The sequence below is a fragment of the Anomaloglossus baeobatrachus genome, chromosome 5 (assembly GCF_048569485.1).
Source record: "Anomaloglossus baeobatrachus isolate aAnoBae1 chromosome 5, aAnoBae1.hap1, whole genome shotgun sequence".
Taxonomy (NCBI): domain Eukaryota; kingdom Metazoa; phylum Chordata; class Amphibia; order Anura; family Aromobatidae; genus Anomaloglossus; species Anomaloglossus baeobatrachus.
In genome coordinates this window covers 79,174,376-79,194,674 of record NC_134357.1, presented here as the reverse complement: position 1 = coordinate 79,194,674, position 20,299 = coordinate 79,174,376, and the positions used below count along the sequence as shown (strand labels likewise).

The following is a 20,299-nucleotide window of genomic DNA, read 5'->3' as shown; positions in this document are numbered from 1 at the left end:
AATCAAGGCTAATAATAACAAGTATTTAACAAAAGTTCTCTTGTTCCGAACAATTTTACGGGAATTAAATACAAAGGTCGCTCTACTATTACTATTAGGACAAAGCTTTCCTTTCCTTCTAAATAAAAGACACTTGCCATAAATTTGTGATGCCTACCTGGTGCCAATGTTCTCACCAATCTGGCATATGTTCCTGAGCTATAGCCCCATATTTTCGTGTATGTATATCTGGTCTTTTTAGACAACTGGGTGTGGTCCTTAAAGTGAACCTATCAGGTCCAATTTGCACCCAGAACCACGAGCAGTTCTGGGTGTATATTGCTAATCCCTGCCTAACTGTCCCTGTATACACTAGCATAGATAAAGAGATCTTTAGAAAAAGTATTTCTAAAGATCTTTTATCGTATGCTAATGAGCGAGGGCACTAGTCCCCTTGGCGTTAGTTCCCTGGCCAGTCGCCCACATTAGCATGTTAATACATGCTAATGAATGTGCAGCGTCAGAGGATGATCTCACTCACCTCTCTGCCGCCATAGCGTCCGACGGGGGATTTCGGCTCAGTGCACCTGACCCCGAAGTTTGGGTCACGCACACGACTTCAGGTTGAAGCCAGGACGCGTACACCCGCTTTCATAGTGCGCATGACCCAAACTTTGGGGTATATATGACTTTAGACAACTACAATGCTGCATGAGATGAGATCTCCATTAGTAGCATCTATTTGCTTTCTTTGTACGTGACTCTTCCTGGAGATCGCAGTGAAGAGTTCTCATCCTCCATGATTATTCCTATGTCCAATGATCTATGGGGTGCAGTATTTCGGATACCTTTAATAAAGAGGTTGGCCACTACTTTTACATTGTTGGTCTATTTTTAGGATAGATCATCAATATCTAAATCCCCAGGGGTCCGACACCCAAGACCCCTGTTGAGCAGCTGTTCTCTGTGCCAGCGGCGGTAGAAGGTGGCCAGAAATGTCCCATCTTATAATAGCGGCCGCGGCCGGGTCCTGCACATCTGTCTCCTATTGATCTGAATGGAAGGAGAATGTGCACTACGTGGCCAAGGCCACCATCAGTTGACGTGACAGCTCCAGAACTAAGCAATTCCAACTGCCTGTTGCCCTCGGCACCGAGAACAGCTGATCAGTAGGGGTCCAGATTGTCGGACCCTGGCCGATCAGACATTGATGACCTATTTTAACGATATGTCATCAATGTTAAAGCAGTGGCCAACCTTTTTATGCTGCGTGGCATTTCCTGGAGACTTGTCCCACACATTGTATACGCAATATTACATATATCATGTAAGAAAAATCTGTGCTACATTTTATCTCCAAATGTAGATGTTTTTCCAATATAAGAAATTACGATATAGTGCACCACTCAACACTATAGCTAAACAGTGCAACATCTACAGTACATGAATATCAACTGTACTTACCTAGTAACTCTACACCTCGTGTTAACCCATAAACGTCGATCAAAGCCCAAAGTGGTTCTGTGGTCCGTACTCCACTGAAGAATAGCATTGCACCTGAATCATTCACCCTGTAAAATACTCGTCCCTTTTTATCCACCCAAAAAGCTATAATGTTTCCTTCATTTGCAAATTCTTCCGGCAATGCCTTGGCCCAGAACCCACTCTGAGACACAAGGTCAGGACAAGCATATTTGGGTAATGTGTCAGGGTTTATCCGTGAAGGATCTTTGGATGTAAACCCAAGTCTGAGCGCCCCACTCCAGCAACATTGCTTCTTCGTGATCTACAAAAAACACAAGAACAATAATAAGCATTATTAAAACCTTGCATTTTGTCGATGTTTCCATATCTCCGAAGTGTCTTACGCAATAATAATAATCTTTAAAGTCAATTCTACAAATTGCAAAGTTGGACCAAACAATAGTGGGAAAACCTAGAGTCATAGATCCTGCATGTGCCACCATATGGTGATGGATTCACAAAGAGTCATACTAAAGTTACAGAGAAGTGTATGGATAACCTACTATACCTCTCTGCACTAAGAGATTTAACTAGCTGTAAGGCTATGTGCGCACTAGAGCTTTTTACCCGCGGATTTACCCGCGGATTTGCGGCGGAAATTTCTTGAGAAATGTCTGTAATCTTTGTGCAGACATTTCCCAGCAAATTCTATGGTAAAAAAAAATAGCTGTGCGCACTGGTGCGGATTTTTCTCAAGAAATTTCCTTGAGAAGAATTTCTCGAGAAACTTTCTTGAGAAAATGAACATGTCCATTATTTCCGCAGGTACCCTGCGGATTTCGGCACTACAGCCTGCAAAAATCCGCAGGGAACCACCCGCGGGCAAATCCGCGGCTAATCCGCATGCGGATTTGGTGCGGATTTTTTCCGGAGGTCCGGAAATCTTTCACTCCCAGAAGTTTCTCAAGAAATTTTCTTGAGAAACTTCACATTTCTAGTGCGCACATAGCCTAACAGTGTACAAACTCTAAAAGAGGGTGTCCACATTAGGGGACAATTACTGTATTTGTTTTTAATGTATACCTAGGGAAATTGGTACTTCTAGATTATTGGGTCCTGGGATAGGGTCCAAACATGTAGTAATGTGTGTCGCCCAGGGTTATGGGGTACTCGGTCCCGGGCGGTGTATAACTTGGCAAATGTTACTTTGGTGGCCGTTGCCCGGTTCCGTGCCCTGGATGTTTTTTAAAAGGGGGATATTTACAGGGGATTTTGGATAATGTTCACACGTGACGCCACTTGCGGTTTGCGGCTATGTGGATGGAGCCGCCACTGTACAGTTCTCACTACTGGGGCTGGTGTTAGTGGCAGCCTGGATGTTAGGCCCTCCACAATCAGGGCCGGGCCCCAGAGGATAGGTGATGTATGTGGGTGTTGAAAGAAGATAGGCCACACAAGGGGTTGCAGTATGGAAGAGAAATTTATTGAGCTAACACGGTCCAAAATGGTGCATAACATTGTGACATTTCCGATTACAAAATCTTTATCAAACTATCACTAAAGTAAGCTTCAGATCGCTAATATAATATTCAATATATAGAAAGCTGAGTGGCGCAATCAGAATATATAACCACCGTCGTCGCTTCTGGAGGAGAGGTGCCTCCCCTCCAGAGGTAGCAGCGGGTGCATATCCCGATACTGCGCTCATGCGTAGAGAGGTAAAGTGTGCTGTCTACAGTCCCATCCATGTACTGTGCATGCAACCGCTGCAGATAGACTCAACTCCTTGGATATATAAATCTTTTTACTAGATAATGCCAAAGGCCGGTATTGATACGGGCATGTTTGGAACACTAAATTGTAGTTGAATAATGATTTGCTGGTGGTGTAGTGGGATTAAACATAGTGACAGGTTCCCTTGTATACATTGTGTGCAGAATTATTAGGCAAATGAGTATTTTGATCACATGATACTTTTTATACATGTCGTCCTACTCCAAGCTGTATAGGCTGAGAGCCAACTATCAATTAAGTAAATCAGGGGATGTGCATCTCTGTAATGAGGTGGGGTGTAATGACATCAACTCCCTATATAAAGTGTGCTTAATTATTAGGCAACTTCCTTTCCTTTGGCAAAATGGGTCAGAAGAGAGATTTGACGGGCTCTGAAAAGTCCAAAATTGACAGATGTCTTGCAGAGGGATGCAGCAGTCTTGAAATCTCCAAACTTTTGAAGCGTGATCACCGAACAATCAGCGAAAAACCTTTGATCTTCACATGTAAAATTAATGGATTGGATCGTGAGCGATCATTTTGCATTTGCTTTTGAAGCATCTCCTCTAACACACAGCCTGACGTCTTAGTGATTCACATTTATAATAAATGCAGTAAGGAAAATATAATATATATTCAGAAAAGGATACACAAAGCTGGTACTATGCATCTTTCATGGTGTGTTCTGGTATGACTAATGTACATAACCCATAATAACCTCATTTATAAGACCATCACTTGACATATTTTTCGCTGAACGGATCTTTCATTGCTATTGAAAGAAGATCTCGTTTGTCATGCATGCTATGAAAATTAGGAGTCACCCCCCCCCCCAAACTGTCCAGTGTCTCTAAGGTTAAATTTAGCATAGTCCTTTACAAGTCCCAATCCTATGACAATATTCCAATGATGCAAATATCCTACCAGACCTACTGCATTATACAGTTATACAACATGAATATTTTTTTAATCCAAATAGGTATAAAATTTTCCACTGATTTATTTCTGTGTTGTTTTTTTAATAGTAATATGACTTACATTTTTTTTATACTGAGCTCCTAGTCCTCTGCATAACATAATTGGCCTTGCTGCTATCATCTACAACTATTAGTTAAAACTGTGTGTATATAAGAGTCTAATGTGTCAAGGTACTGTCTTAATTCTTATGCTCTACAGCTTGCCATCCACTATTCTTCAGTGGCCAGATTCTATTCATCAGCATTTGCCCAGCACTATAGGTGCTGGAACTTACTTGTTTCCAGTTCAAAGGATGCTCTGCTCTTTCTGTTGTCAATGACTGAAGTTACTACCTGCCTTCCTGTTATGCCAGTAAGTCGTTTGATAGATCACAAAGCAGAGTGACAAAGGCCTTCCCCCAGTTCCTGTAATCTATCTCAGCATCTCTACTGACAGAGATGGATTACTCTTCACAACAGTCAGTAAAAGCAAAAGTACAGTGAGCATTTAAAGGTAACCGGTCAGCAGCATAATATAGGGGCAGATTCAAACGATGTGTCACTTACTAGGCTGTGTGTTGAAGTTTCATTACAATCAGTGTTTTATCAGCAGGAGATTATCAGTAAAACACTATAGGTACCGTCACACTTAGCGATGCTCCAGCGATCCCACCAGCGATCTGACCTGGCAGGGATCGCTGGAGCGTCGCTACATGGTCGCTGGGGAGCTGTCAATCTGGCAGATCTCCACAGCGATCAGAGATCAGCCACCAGCCACCCATGTAACGACGCTGTGCTTCGTAACCATGGTACACATTGGGTTACTAAGCAAAGCACTTTGCTTATAGTTACCCAATGTGTACCTTGGCTACGTGTGCAGGGAGCAGGGAGCCGGCTTCTAGAAGCTGCGGATGCTGGTAACCAAGGTAAATATCGGGTAACCAAGCAAAGTCTTTGCTTGGTTACCCGATGTGTACCTTGGTTACCAGCGTCCACAGAAGCCGGCTCCCTGCTCCCTGCACATTCATTGCTCTCTCGCTGCCAAACACAGCGATGTGTGCTTCACAGCGGGAGAGCAAGGACCAAAAAGTGGTCCAGGACATTCGGCAACGACCGGCGACCTCACAGCAGGGGCCAGGTCGTTGCTGGATGTCACACACAGCGACATCGCTAGCAAGATCACTGTTGCGTCAGAAAAACCATGACTCAGCAGCGATGTCGCTTAGTGAGACATGGCCTTAGGTCTCACATGCAACCAAAACAAACTAATCTGTGTAAGTTTCATGAATGTGTCCCGCTCTGGGGGGACCTCTGGCCTATCTGGGACCAAAAGGTCACAACGCCTTATTATGCACCGGTCCGCAGCATGTGTTTCAATGAATCTATTTTCTGTTGGTGCTGTAGAGGTGAAAGACTCTTTTCTTATCCTTTGTAGCCTTAATTTCAGGTGCAGCTCTTTGTGACCACTCCTCTTCGCTATAAAAAGTCATGTCTTACCATCCTTTTTGTCCTTATTTTCCCTCTGTCTGTCCCCTCCCCCTGTGATGTATTATTGCATTAGCGAGACTAGTTCTTTTGCCGGCCTTCTCACTAGCCAGGGTGAGTTCAGGGAAAACGAGGGCCTAGGTACGTGACGGCGATGGGGGGGAAGACATGGGTCATATAGGGATGTTAGAGAGCGTAGGGCATAGTCTCAGGTGATTAGCAGGAGGTGTCCCTTGTCCATATTGCCAGGGCCTTCTTTCTATGCCACTCCCGTTGTTACCCTGTATTGTGCCGCACGCAGAGCGTCTCTATGCTTTAGTGTGAGAGTAACCCTGCTGATTGACATCTTGCTGACAATGTACAGTGTACACAGGTAACTGTCAGTCATGGATGTGGTCGGGGTTAAACAAAGCTCAACATTTTGACCAATGCTATATCTACAACAGAAAAAACAGGGATTTTATCCAAGCTTCACTAAGCAGTCCGGTAAGTGATACATGGCTGCAATCAGGGTCTCTGACCATACATTATGCAGCTCTCATATGGCATAGCAAAATCCTGCAGACAGATTCTCTTTAATAACTAAATTCTGTCTGCCTACATCATTAGAAGAAACTTAGAAGCCTAAGTCATATCATTTACATATATTAAGTACAACAATAAAACAGCATGTGGTACTCTCCCACTAGTGGTGGCCAATAGTTTTGGGGTTGACAGACTCTGCTATAGTATGTCAGTCAATACAAAGGCTTTGGATCAGGAAAAAGAATTATGCAGCTAAAAACAGTTGTGTTAAAGAAGACCAACCACCAGGATTTTCCTATATAAACTAAAGCCAGTGCTATACTGGTGCTATCATGCTGATTCTATACATACCTTTAGTTGTGAGATCGGATGTATACTTTCCGAAATACAGGCAAGTAAAGTTTGTGAAATGCACTGTTATTTGATTGATAGCAGCTACAGACTATCTAATAGGTGGGTCGGGTTTTGCTAGATTTTCCTTGCCCCTGTCTGCCTGCCTGTCCTTCCTCCCCATGTCTCTTTTATTACAGAGGAAGGAAGGAGGGAGGATCGACAGGGGGAGTAATCACAGGCAGACAGACAGGGGCGGGAATAACTAGCAAAAGCCAACCCACCTAGTAGATATTTCGTAGCTGCTATCAATCAAATAGTGTATTTCACAAACTTTACTTGCCTGTATTTCAGAAAGTATACACTGTGTGCAGAATTATTACACAAGTTGTATATTAGAGGATTTATTCTATTATTGATCAACAACTATGTTCTCAATCAACCTAAAAGACTCAAATATCAAAGCTTAATATTTTTGGAAGTTGGAGTGTTTTTTTTTTTAGATTTGGCTATCTTAGGAGGATATCTGTTTGTGCAGGTAACTATTACTGTGCAGAATTATTAGGCAACTTAATGAAAACCAAATATATTCCCATCTCACTTGTTTATTTTCACCAGGTAAACCAATATAACTGCACAAAATTTAGAAATAAACATTTCTGACATGCAAAAACAAAACCCCAAAAAATGAGTGACCAATATAACCACCTTTCTTTATGATGACACTCAAAAGCGTACCATCCATAGATTCTGTCAGTTGCTTGATCTGTTTACGATCAACATTACATGCAGCAGCCACCACAGCCTCCAGACACTGTTCTGAGAGGTGTACTGTTTTCCCTCCCTGTAGATCTCACATTTTATGAGGGACCTCAGGTGCTCTATGGGGTTCAGATCAGGTGAACAAGGGGGCCATGTCATTATTTTTTCATCTTTTAGACCTTTACTGGCCAGTCACGCTGTGGAGTAGTTGGATGCATGTGATGGAGCATTGTCCTACATGAAAATCATGTTTTTCTTGAACGATACCGACTTCTTCCTGTACCACTGCTTGAAGAAGTTGTCTTTCAGAAACTGGCAGTAGGTCTGGGAGCTGAGCTTCACTCCATCCTCAACCCGAAAAGATCCCACAAGTTCATCTTTGATGATACCAGCCCATACCAGTACCCCACCTCCACCTTGCTGGCGTCTGAGTTGGAGTGGAGCTCTCTGCCCTTTACTGATCCAGCCTCTGGCCCATCCATCTGGCCCATCAAGAGTCACTCTCATTTCATCAGTCTATAAAACCTTTGAAAAATCAGTCTTAAGATATTTCTTGGCCCAGTCTTGACGTTTTATCTTATGTTTCTTGTTCAAAGGTGGTCGTTTTTCAGCCTTCCTTACCTTGGCCATGTTCCAGAGTATGGCACACCTTGTGCTTTTTGATACTCCAGTAACATTGCAGCTCTGAAATATGGCCAAACTGGTGGCAAATGGCATCTTGGCAGCTTCATGCTTGATTTTCCTCAATTCATGGGCAGTTATTTTGCACCTTTTTTGCCCAACACGCTTCTTGCGACCCTGTTGGCTATTTGCCATGAAACGCTTGACTGTTCAGTGATCACTCTTCAAAAGCTTGGCAATTTCAAGAGACTGCTGCATCCCTCTGCAAGACATCTCACAATTTTGGACTTTTCAGAGCCCGTCAAATCTCTCTTCTGACCCATTCTGCCAAAGGAAAGGAAGTTGCCTAATAATTAAGCACATCTTATATATGGAGTTGATGTCATTACACCGCACCCCTCCTCATTATAGAGAGGCACATCACTGGATTTACTTAACCCCTTTACGACCGCCGATACGCCTTTTAAAGGCGCTAAATAAGGGTACTTTTTCCGATCCGCCGCTTTTTAACGGCGGTCGGAAAAAAGGGTCTAGCGCCCCCCAGAGTCAGAAAATTTCCGGGGTCTCAGCTGCCGGGGGTAGCTGAGACCCTGGAGATCATGATTCGGGCCGGTTTTTCCGGTCCCCGCTCACCTGATGACCGGTATACACCGTATACCGATCATCAAGTTATAGTAAATGACCGCGCCGGTAAAAAATGATTTATCTCCCATCTGGCATGATCAAACATGCCAGATGGGAGATAAATCTTTTTCCCGGTTCCCTCCGGTCCCCCGGTGTCCCCAAAGTGCCCCCCCCGACCCCCAACCCCCTCCCGAAAATCCAAGATGGCCGCGCGCACCGGCGATCACAGCAGCGCGCCGGCCGCATTTCCACTGTTCCTATGGTTTCTGTCGTATGTGCCATAACACATACGACAGAAACCTGCTCCCTAGGCCCCGCCGGGTCCCCCCCTACCCCCCCTGGTGTCCCCCGGTGTCCCCCGGTGTCATACATACCTGTCGGAGCCCTGATCCCCCGCGGCCCCCTCCTCCGGCTCCTTCTCTGCAGACTCCGGTCACATGAGCAGAGCGCAGCTGTCAGCTTCCTGTGTTCAGGACGCTGGCTGCTCGCACTCTGCAGCTGTGACCCAGGGAGGGTGGGTGCAGATTCTTTGCACCCACTCTCCTAAAATGGAGGGTCTGCCCTCCTAGAAAATGGGGGATACGTTCCCTGAACGTGTCCCCCATATTCTAGAAGGTCCAGAGGCGACGTGGGACATCCAAATGGATTATTGTGGATTTTTTTTTTTTTCTTTTCAATAAATTGGTCAATCAGGGAATGTTTGGGGGAGTGTTTTTTCAAATAAATTTTTTTTTGTTGTCAATTTTTTTTTTATTACTGTCAATTAGTTATGTCGGGTATCTGATAGACGCCGTGACATAACTAATTGCTGGGCTTGATGCCAGGTGACATTACACACCTGGTATCAACCCCATTCATTACCCCGTTAGCCAACGCACCAGGGCGCGGGATGAGCTGGGGCGAAGCGCCAGAATTGGCGCATCTAATGGATGCGCCACTTCTGGGGCGGCTGCGGCCTGCTATTTTTAGGCTGGGAAGAGTCCAATAACCGTGGCTCTTCCCATCCTGAGAATACCAGACCCCAGCTGTCAGCTTCACCTTGGCTGGTGATCTAATTTGGGGGGACCCCACGTTTGTTTTTTTTTTTTAATTATTTATTTATAAATAATTTAAAAAAAAAAACAGCTTGGGGAGCCCTCCAAATTGATCACCAGACAAGATGAAGCTGTCAGCTGTGGTTTGCAGGCTACAGCTGTCTGCTTTACCCTAGCTGGCTATCAAAAATAGGGGGGACCCCACGTCATTTATTTTAATTCTTTTTTTTTTTTTTTGGGCTAAATACAAGGCTAGGCATCCTTTAGTGTCACATGAAAGGCAGGTAAGGGGAGCTTCCTCGTTCCTGCGGCGTCACACATAGCGATGTGTGCTGCCGCAGGAGCGACGAACTACATCGTTACTGCTGCAGTAACGATAATCGAGAATGGACCCCCATGTCACCGATGAGCGATTTTGCACGTTTTTGCAACGATGCAAAATCGCTCATCGGTGTCACACGCAGCAACATCGCTAATGCGGCCGGATGTGCGTCACCAATTCCGTGACCCTAACGACTCCGCATTAGCGATGTCGCAGCGTGTAAAGCCCCCTTAACAGTGAGAAATTTTTTGATACAGCAACAGTTTTGTGAAGTACCTGTGGATTCAAAATGTTTACTATACTCCTGAATAAAATCCTTGAGGGGTCCAGTTTCCAAAATGAGGTCACTTGTGGGGGGTTTCTGATGTATAGGTGCCCAAGGGGCCCTGCTAATGTGACATGGTGCGCGCAATTTACTTCAACTTTTCCAAAATTCAAATGGTGCTCCTTCCATTCCAAGCCCTCCCATTTATCCAAACAAAGGTTTTTGGCCACATGTGTGGTATCCCTGCGCTCACAAGAAATTAGATAACAACCTGTGGGGTACACGTTTTGTTGTTGCCTCTTGAAAAAGTGAAAAATGTGTCGCTAAATCAACATTTTTGTGAAAAAAATGAAAATTTCAATATGGCAACCTAAGCTTATCAAATTCTGTGAAGTATTCGTGGATTCAAAATGCTCAATATACACCTAGATTAAAGCCTTGAGGGGTCTTATTTCCAGAATGGGGTCACTTGTGGGGGACCTCCACTGCTTAGGCACCTCAGGGGTTCTCCTAATGCAACATGGCGTCCGCTATTGATTCCAGCCAATTTTGCAGTCAAATTGCACTCCTTCTCTTCTGAGCCCTGTAGTGTGCCCAAACAGTTGATTTCCACCACATACAAGATATCAACAAACTCAGGAGAAATTGCGCAATAAATTTCATGGTGATTTTTTTCCTGTTACCCTTGTGAAAAAAAAAGCTACCTGGTTGAAGTAACAATTTTGTGGTAAAATTTTATTTTTTTATTTTCATGGCTCAACGTTATAAACTTCTGTAAAGCACCTGGGGGTTCAGGGTACTCACCAAACATCAAGATAAATTCCTTGAGGGGCCTAGTTTCCAATATGGGGTCACTTGTGGTGTTTTTTTGCTGTTTACGTACCTTAGGGGTCCTCCAAATGCGACATGGTGCCCGCAATCTTTTTCAGCCAAATTTCCTTTCCAAAATTCAAATATTGCTCCTTCCGTTCCAAGCCCTCCCATTTCTCCAAACAAAGGTTTCAGACCACAAGTGAGGTATCACCGCGCTCATAAAAAAGTGGGTAACAAACATTGGGGTCACATTTTTGGAATTACCTCTTGAAAAAGTGAAAAAATTGATGCTAAAGCAACATTTTTGAGAAAAAAATGAAAATTTTCAATGTGACAACGTAACGTTATCAAAATCTGTGAAGTACCTGTGGATCCAAAATGCTCACTATACCCCTAGATAGAAGCCTTAAGGGGTCTAGTTTCCAAAATGGTGTCACTTGTAAGGGGTTTCTGCTGTTTAGGTACTTTGGCGGACATGTAAATGCAACATGGTGCCCGCAATCTATTTCAGCCAAATTTGCTTTCCAAAATTCAAATATTGCTCCTTCTGTTCCGAGCCCTCCCATTTGTCCAAACAAAGGTTTCTGACCACATGTGGGGTATCGGCGCGTTCATAAGAAAGTGGGTAACAAGTTTTGGGGTTCATTTTGTTGTGTTATTTCTTCTAAAAGTGAACAAATTTGGGGTAGAGCAACATTTTAGGTAAAATTTTATTTTTTGCTTTTTTTCATTCCACTTTGCTTTAGTTCCTGTGAAGCACCTGAAGGGTTAATAAACTTCTTGGATGTGGTTTTGAGTACTTTGAGGCGTGCTGTTTTGAGAATGGTGTCACTTTTAGGTATTTTCTGTCACTTAGGCCTCTCAAAGTCACTTCAAATGTGATGTGGTCCCTAAAAAAATGGTTTTGTGAATTTTGTTGAAAAAATGGGAAATTGCTGATGAACTTTGACCCCTTCTAACTTCCTAACCCCAAAACATTTTGTTTCAGAAATTGCGCTAATGTAAAGTAGACATGTGGGAAATGTTATTTATTAACTGTTTTGTGTGACATAACTCTCTGGGTTAAGGGCATAAAAATTAAAAGTTTGAAAATTGCAAAATTTTCAAAATTTTCATCAAATTTCCGATTTTTTCACAAATAAAAGCAAAAAATATCGTTCTAAATTTATAACTATCATGAAGTACAATATGTCACGAAAAAACAATGTCAGAATCACCGGGATCCGTTGAAGCGTTCCAGAGTTATGACCTCATAAAGTGACACTGGTCAGAATTGCAAAAAATGGCCTGGTCATTAAGTACAAAACTGGCTTCGTCCTTAAGGGGTTAATTGGCAGTTGGCTCTCAGCCTATACAGCTTGGAGTAGGACAACATGTATAAAAAGTATCATGTGATCAAAATACTCATTTGTCTAATAATTCTGCACACAGTGTACATCCGATCTCACAACTAAAAGGTATGTATAGAATCACTTTAGTTTATATAGGAAAATCTTGGTGGTTAGTTCTCTTTAAAGGGTGGATATTGACTGTGGATAATAACAAATCAATCTGAAAAATCCTATTGTAATTCCTCCACAAAACAAAGACCTGGTATAATGGGCTGGAACAACATTGACACAATCATCATTGCACATTTCAATAAGGACACGCGTGATAACAGTCTATATTTTTCCTGAAATAACCACATATATTTTTATAAAAAGGTCTGTCTACAAAATGTTAATTTTTTTTGTTTTAAAAATGGTCCAAACTTACATCTCAGAAGTCAATCTCTAGTATATTTTGATTGTCAAATACCATAAGATATCACGTATAACAATACGGAGACACCATCGACTTTTGATATCTGGTTTATTTTTGTAGGATAGTCAGCCAAGACAAAGAGTTTGCATGTAATTGGTCTTGACAGACTATGGCCGCAACCATCACGGCTGGTCCAAATATGCTTGTTCGATCCGTATCCTTTCATTCAATGTAAATGAAGGAAGCCAGGCGTGAAGTTTCTGAGCTGTGAGCCGTCTCTGAGTGTGGTTTCTCTCACAAAATAAATTGTGTACACTATTTTCCCCTCACTTGCAGAATCGAAACGGTAAAGGCCAGATGTGTTTTCCATCTTCATGCCAATTTAGCAAAGAAAATTAACATATCTCGAACAAGAATGACAAGCGAAAGCTGCCAGAATAGTAATTGACTTGAAGGCTCTGTAATGTCTTGACCTTATGTCATTGCTAGATGAGGTGGAAAGGTGCGTGACGGTCAGATTAGGCAGAAGTGATTCTTGGTACGTTTCTTCATACTTTCTTAGTACTGTGGTAATGTGGTATATCCATACTGCCAAATATTCTTGCTTCAAGTCTTATAATTGTTGAAGTTATGCAAACTTCGAATCGATTTTGAGAGGGATCTGAGGAGGACTTGGCTTCATAGCATAAAAGAGTTGGAAAATGTTGGTAAAAGTTTCAAAACTGGAGGCAAAAGTGGACAGGTTTTACACAAAGGGGGCCTGTTAACCATGTTTCCCAAAATTCCATGTTATCCCCAACTTGCAGTTCCTAAAAGTCTGACTGCTGGGAATCCCAGTGATGCTATTCATTTATTATGTGTGCTTATATAGAGCCATCATTTTCTGTAAATTGTCTCTTCAGGGAGGAAGCAGATGAACTCTAGTGCCACCTATTGGAAGTAGCAATCCTAGTGACCCTTTAACGAATCTTGTCATGTGACTAAGGGGCACTTTGCACACTACGACATCGCAAGCCGATGGTGCGATGACGAGCGCGATAGTCCCCGCTCCTGTCGCAGCTGCGATATCTTGTGATTGCTGCCATAGCAAACATTATTGCTACGCCAGTTTCACATGCACCACCTGCCCTGCGACGTCGCTCTGGCCGGCGAACCGCCTCCTTATTAAGGGGGCGGGTCGTGCGGCGTCATAGCGATGTCACACGGCAGGCGGCCAATAGAAGCAGAGGAGCGAAGATAAGCGGGATGTAAACATCCCGCCCACCTCCTTCCTTCCGCATAGCCAGCGTGAGCCACAGGACGCAGGTAGGAGATGTTCCTCGCTCCAGCGGCTTCTCACACAGCGATGTGTGCTGCCGCAGGAACGAGGAACAACATCGTAACATCGGTATTTCCCAATTCATGGAAATGACCGTCGCTACACCTGTGGTGCCCTGGACAAGCCAGGGGCCACAGAGCACAACACCACACACCCCACACTCCCGGTCAGGCACACCGAAGTCAAACACAAAACCCTTGTTGCCTTCCTCCAGGGGCTGATGTCCACACCAGGGGGTGGGACAGGCGGTTGGCCCCGCCCACCGAGGAGTTCACAGTCCTGGAGGCGGGAAAAGCAAACAGATTAGTTTTGGAGGTGAAAGTGGAAGGAGGTGAAGTGGTAGTGGAGAAACTAACTGACAGCGTCCGGGTGTGTGGCCCGGGCGGTACAGCAAGGTTGAGAGACGGTGGTGACCGTCTGCAGGAGTGACCGATCGGAGTTTACCGTAAGGACCGTGGACGGGCGGTGGCCCGGCGGTACCGGACCGGTACACAAGGTGAAGTCAGCACCATCTGGCAGGGGTTTACGGACCCTGACAAGGCTAGGAGTCGCTGTGAATTTGTGGAATCTGTCAGCGAAGGGAACCTCCTGGGTTCCCCAGCAGCCAAGTCCCGACAAAAGGCAACAGCCCAACCGTGAGAGGGAGACACCGCCACCACCAAGGCAACCGTTTTCCAGGGCCAGAGCCCGCGGGCAAAAAGGGGCTCCTCCAGCCCATATCCAATCTGGGGAGCGGGTTACCGGTGGGGACCCATCGTAACCATCTACCGTACATAGGTGCAGGGAAAGGCAGTCACCATCAACCTGCCGGGAGCAGAAACCACCGCAGCCGTCTGTGGGACCCGTCCATCCAGCCGTGTGTTTTACCAAGAACTGTGTCCTCATCATTGGCTGAGTGAGTACCACCGTGCCGTGCGGCACAGCGCTGCCCCTGTGACCCTGCACCTCACCAGGCCCCGTAACCCGCCTGCCATCCATCCCTACCCCTCACCGGGCCCCGGGACAACCAACCCCCCTACCCACGGAGGGGAGAACCAACAGCCAAGCTGCTCCCTGTCATCGCTCCCGGGATCCCTGTCCAGAGCAGCGGTGGTGTCACAACCTCACCACAACCGTGGGTGGCGTCACGGACAATACTCAAATCCACCATCCAACCAATCCCTACCCCTTTTCACTCACGGGCGAGGAGCACCGCTCGAGTCCCCAGGATCCAGCCCACCGCTCGAGCCACCGCCGAGCAGCAGCAGCAGCTGGACCCGAGCAGTGGGAGAGCGCAGCATCCCCTCCTCCGCCCGCGACACACCAATGATACAATTACGACGCTTTTGCGCTCGTTAATCGGATCAAAAATGCTTTACACACTACGATATCACCTGCGACGCCGGATGTGCGGCACTTTCAATTTGACCCCACCGACATCGCACCTGCGATGTCGTAGTGTGCATAGTGCCCCTTAGGATTTATGCCAGATCAGAACCTCAATTTGCAGACACTGTGTTTCAGGGCGATTGCCCCTCGTCATTGCGAAGTATGAGATCTGATCTGGCTGTATGAGAAGCTAAAACGGTGTCTGATGGGGAAAACTTTTCTCCTTGCAGAGATCTTATTATGTAGCATTTTATAGAGATCATCATCATCACTGTCCCCATTGGGGCTCACAATCTACATAAGTTCCCTATCAGTATATCTTTGGAGTGTGGGAGGAAACCAGAGTACCTGGAGTAAATCCACACAAACAACTAGTTTTTAGGGTTGAAGTAGACATAAGTCCATTAAGTTCAACCTGTATCCCAGTGTTTCCAAAACTACAGTCCTCAGAGCCCTCAACAAATCATGTTTTCAGGATTTCCTTAGCATTGAACAGGTGATGGAAACATTATTAAGGCATCACCTGCAATACAAAGAAAATCCTGAAAACATGACCTGTTGAGGGCTGTGAGGACTGGAGTTTGGGAATCACTGCTGTAGCCTAACATTTTGATCTAGAGAAAGGCAAAAACCCCATGAGGCATTTGCTAATTGCCCCCATATTAGTGGAAAAATTCCTTCCGACTCCTCATACAGCAATCAGACTCGTTTACTGGATCAACATCCCATCGCAGAATTTTGTACTGATAACCTATAACAATACATCCTGAGAGAAGGGTTTTGAAACCCCCAAAATGGGGCTGTGTAGAGGTCATCTTGAGTGAAGTCAAGGTTGGCCCCAAATCCACTTGATAGCTATAGGAATCCTGGAGGAAGCCAATCTCACGGTTGTGCGTCATTCCTATCTTGGACTCTACATTTACAGTGCCTACAAGTAGTATTCAACCCCCTGCAGATTTAGCAGGTTGGATAAGATGCAAATAAGTTAGAGCCTGCAAACTTCAAACAAGAGCAGGATTTATTAACAGATGCATAAATCTTACAAACCAACAAGTTATGTTGCTCAGTTAAATTTTAATAAATTTTCAACATAAAAGTGTGGGTCAATTATTATTCAACCCCTAGGTTTAATATTTTGTGGAATAACCCTTGTTTGCAATTACAGCTAATAATCGTCTTTTATAAGACCTGATCAGGCCGGCACAGGTCTCTGGAGTTATCTTGGCCCACTCCTCCATGCAGATCTTCTCCAAGTTATCTAGGTTCTTTGGGTGTCTCATGTGGACTTTAATCTTGAGCTCCTTCCACAAGTTTTCAATTGGGTTAAGGTCAGGAGACTGACTAGGCCACTGCAACACCTTGATTTTTTTCCTCTTGAACCAGGCCTTAGTTTTCTTGGCTGTCTGCTTTGGGTTGTTGTCTTTTTGGAAGATGAAATGACAACCCATCTTAAGATCCTTGATGGAGGAGCGGAGGTTCTTGGCTAAAATCTCCAGGTAGGCCGTGCTATCCATCTTCCCATGGATGCGGACCAGATGGCCAGGCCCCTTGGCTGAGAAACAGCCCCACAGCATGATCCTGCCACCACCATGCTTGACTATAGGGATGGTATTCTTGGGGTCGTATGCAGTGCCATCCAGTCTCCAAACGTCACGTGTGTGGTTGGCACCAAAGATCTCAATCTTGGTCTCATCAGACCAGAGAACCTTGAACCAGTCTGTCTCAGAGTCCTCCAAGTGATCATGAGAAAACTGTAGACGAGCCTTGACATGATGCTTTGAAAGTAAAGGTACCTTACGGGCTCGTCTGGAACGGAGACCATTGCGGTGGAGTACGTTACTTATGGTATTGACTGAAACCAATGTCCCCACTGCCATGAGATCTTCCCGGAGCTCCTTCCTTGTTGTCCTTGGGTTAGCCTTGACTCTTCGGACAAGCCTGGCCTCGGCACGGGTGGAAACTTTTAAAGGCTGTCCAGGCCGTGGAAGGCTAACAGTAGTTCCATAAGCCTTCCAGTTCCGGTTGATGCTCCCAACAGTGGAGACAGGTAAGCCCAACTCCTTGGAAAGGGTTTTGTACCCCTTGCCAGCCTTGTGACCCTCCACGATCTTGTCTCTGATGGCCTTGGAATGCTCCTTTGTCTTTCCCATGTTGACCAAGTATGAGTGCTGTTCACAAGTTTGGGGAGGCTCTTAATTAGTCAGAAAAGGCTGGAAAAAGAGATAATTAATCCAAACATGTGAAGCTCATTGTTCTTTGTGCCTGAAATACTTCTTAATACTTTAGGGGAACCAAACAGAATTCTTATGGTTTGAGGGGTTGAATAATAAATGACCCTCTGAATAAACTTTTCACAATTTAAAAAAAAAAAAAAAAAAAAAGAAATAACATTCTTTTTTGCTGCAGTGCATTTCACACTTCCAGGCTGATCTACAGTCCAAATGTCACAATGCCAAGTTAATTCCGAATGTGTAAACCTGCTAAATCTGCAGGGGGTTGAATACTACTTGTAGGCACTGTAAATGTTGTTTCGTTTCTCTTGGTGCTTAAACAGTTAATGTCAGTTTTGCTGCCAGCAGTTTCCCAGCAGTGCTTGTCAGCTTCATCTGCTTTGTAGCCACACCCTTTTATGTTTCAGTAGTAGGGTTTCCCAGCAATCCTTGCAGATTATACAAAACCATTTGTATTTTGGCCGCCTTGGTGGAAGGAGCTGCTGTAGATTCGTCCTGAAGTCATATCTTCTCCATTTTGCTTGTTATTCCCCTGTTTGCTTCAATTACCCTTGTGATGTATTAGTGCAGCAATGGGTTTAATAAGCCTTAGCTTTCCACTCATTAGCCAGGACTATTGTAGGGTCTTTTCAGGACTTCAGGTTCCTTCTTGGCGACAGGTACGGAGCCTGTATAAGGTCTGGCTAGGAGTGCAGGGTACAGCAGCAGGTAAGGGCAGCTGGTGTCTAATCTACCCTCTCACTAATGCGGAGAGCCCACCGTTGTTATTGTATTCTTAGTGTGCCCCTTGTTTCTGGTGTTGTGGTGTTTTTGTTGTACGTCAGACATCAGTTGGTCTGAGTGCATGTGCCACGTTTAAAGCATGACAGCCGAGTACAGTGCTTGGCTATTTCCAATAATTCCACTGACATTGGTTGGAGCTGAGGCTGAGCATTAATACCTCAAGACTGGGCTCTATAGAGCCTCGTACTTTGGTTCCGAAGCCATGTTTCTGGGATCACTGGTGACTTTTTTTTTTTTTTAAAGCAAAAAAACTTTCTTTTCTTCCGTTCTAAAAAAAATAGAGCCCAGACAGATTCCATAACAATCAATGGGGCCCCTTTGCTTCTGTTTACATAAGTGATCCAATGGATCACTCATTAGGTTTGTCTGTTCATAAAATGGAACAGACAAATGGAATGTGAACAGAACCTTAGACGGACGCAAAGCAGACATCTTGAAAATGATGAGAACTGAAAACAGACCATACATTAGACTATGACATATAGGAACTTTCAGTATATTGTACCTTAATTAGGGATTGTTTAAAGAGGATTAAACAGGAACTATATCACGTATACACAGAATTGGTGATTAATGTAGGATTACTGACACCCAAACAATCACTAGAACCGATTGCATTTAAAACAACGCCGCATCATGGAGGAACAATAGACTCAGAACCCTCAACTAGAGATTTGCATTTTGCCTCTCATCTCCAAGATCCTATCCTAATATGTAGTAGGTGTAATAATAATAATAATAATAATAATATTAGCAAATACCTCCAATTAGAAATGTAGTATAGTTTTTCTCATACACTATGTCACTTACCTTAAGTGCAGGGCATTGCAGGACCTTTGGTATCCATGGTTACAACCATGAGCAACTATCTGTCACTATATGTGTGGTTGTAACCATGGATATCTGCAATGCCCTACATATGAGGTAAGGGAAATAGTGAATCAGAAGGACTATACTATATTTTTAATTGGAGCTATTTTTTAATATTATTGACATTACACCTACTACATATTGGGGTAGGATCTTGGAGATGGAAATACCCCTTTAATACTTATTGTATTGTGAGCCATTGAAATACAAGCTTGAGTATTTATTGGCTTTACTGTGTATTACAACTCCAATGTCCTCTAAGTCATTTTGTAGTCAGACATTATTATCAACTTCCATATAACCCTGTTTCCATCATATGTAGGATTTAGTCAGGTCATGGATAGAGATAGAGAGTGAACCCGAAGTTCGGTGTTCGGCACAAACAAAGACTTTACCAAAAAAAAGTTGGGTTTTGGAGTTTGGGTGCTTTATGTATACTGACCACTCGAGCGAGCATCACTGTGCTTGGGTACACTCAGTGCTCAGCCCAGCGTGAGTCGGTTGTAGTGTCTGAACGGTTCGCACTGGGGGTAACAACAGCGTGAACGGATCTAGTGTATACAAAAAAATATAAAATGGAAAAACGTGATCTGTTTATGGCTAGCTGCATATGGGTGGAAAGCCAAACTGCTCAATTATTGACTCTTGTTGGGGTCCAGGTCAAACCTGGGTCCCAAAATGAGCATTATCTAAAGTCCGACTGAACCTGCACAACCGAACTTCCACAGGTCCACTCATCTCTAGTCATGGACTCTGCAAATATTCCACAGGGTTGTTTTCTTTTGGGTAAGTAGTTTGTGCAGAATATGGTCCATTTCAAGACTGAGGTCAAGGTTGGAGGACTGCAGGGACCTCTAGAGAGGACTGCATGGACCTCTACTCATAGGGAGCATAGAGACCTTTTAGACATATTTAGGTGGCTCCAGAACCCGAGTGATGACTGCAATCTGTTCTCACTTAAAATATGTAATAAAAAAGACATCATGGCACACTGTCACATAAAAGAATAATCTCATGAAGTAAACATTAG

General features: G+C 44.2%; 1 protein-coding gene across 3 annotated transcripts in view; it reads right to left on the bottom strand.

Annotated features, from left to right (window-relative positions):
• NEURL1 (neuralized E3 ubiquitin protein ligase 1) overlaps positions 1 to 20,299 on the bottom strand; it is a 395,339-nt gene that overhangs the window by 49,866 nt on the left and 325,174 nt on the right. For all 3 annotated transcript variants that reach the window (XM_075348617.1, XM_075348619.1, XM_075348620.1), the window contains one exon: positions 1,444 to 1,765. In XM_075348617.1, coding sequence (XP_075204732.1) covers positions 1,444 to 1,765 — 322 coding nt within the window. The remainder of the gene's footprint in view (positions 1 to 1,443; positions 1,766 to 20,299) is intronic.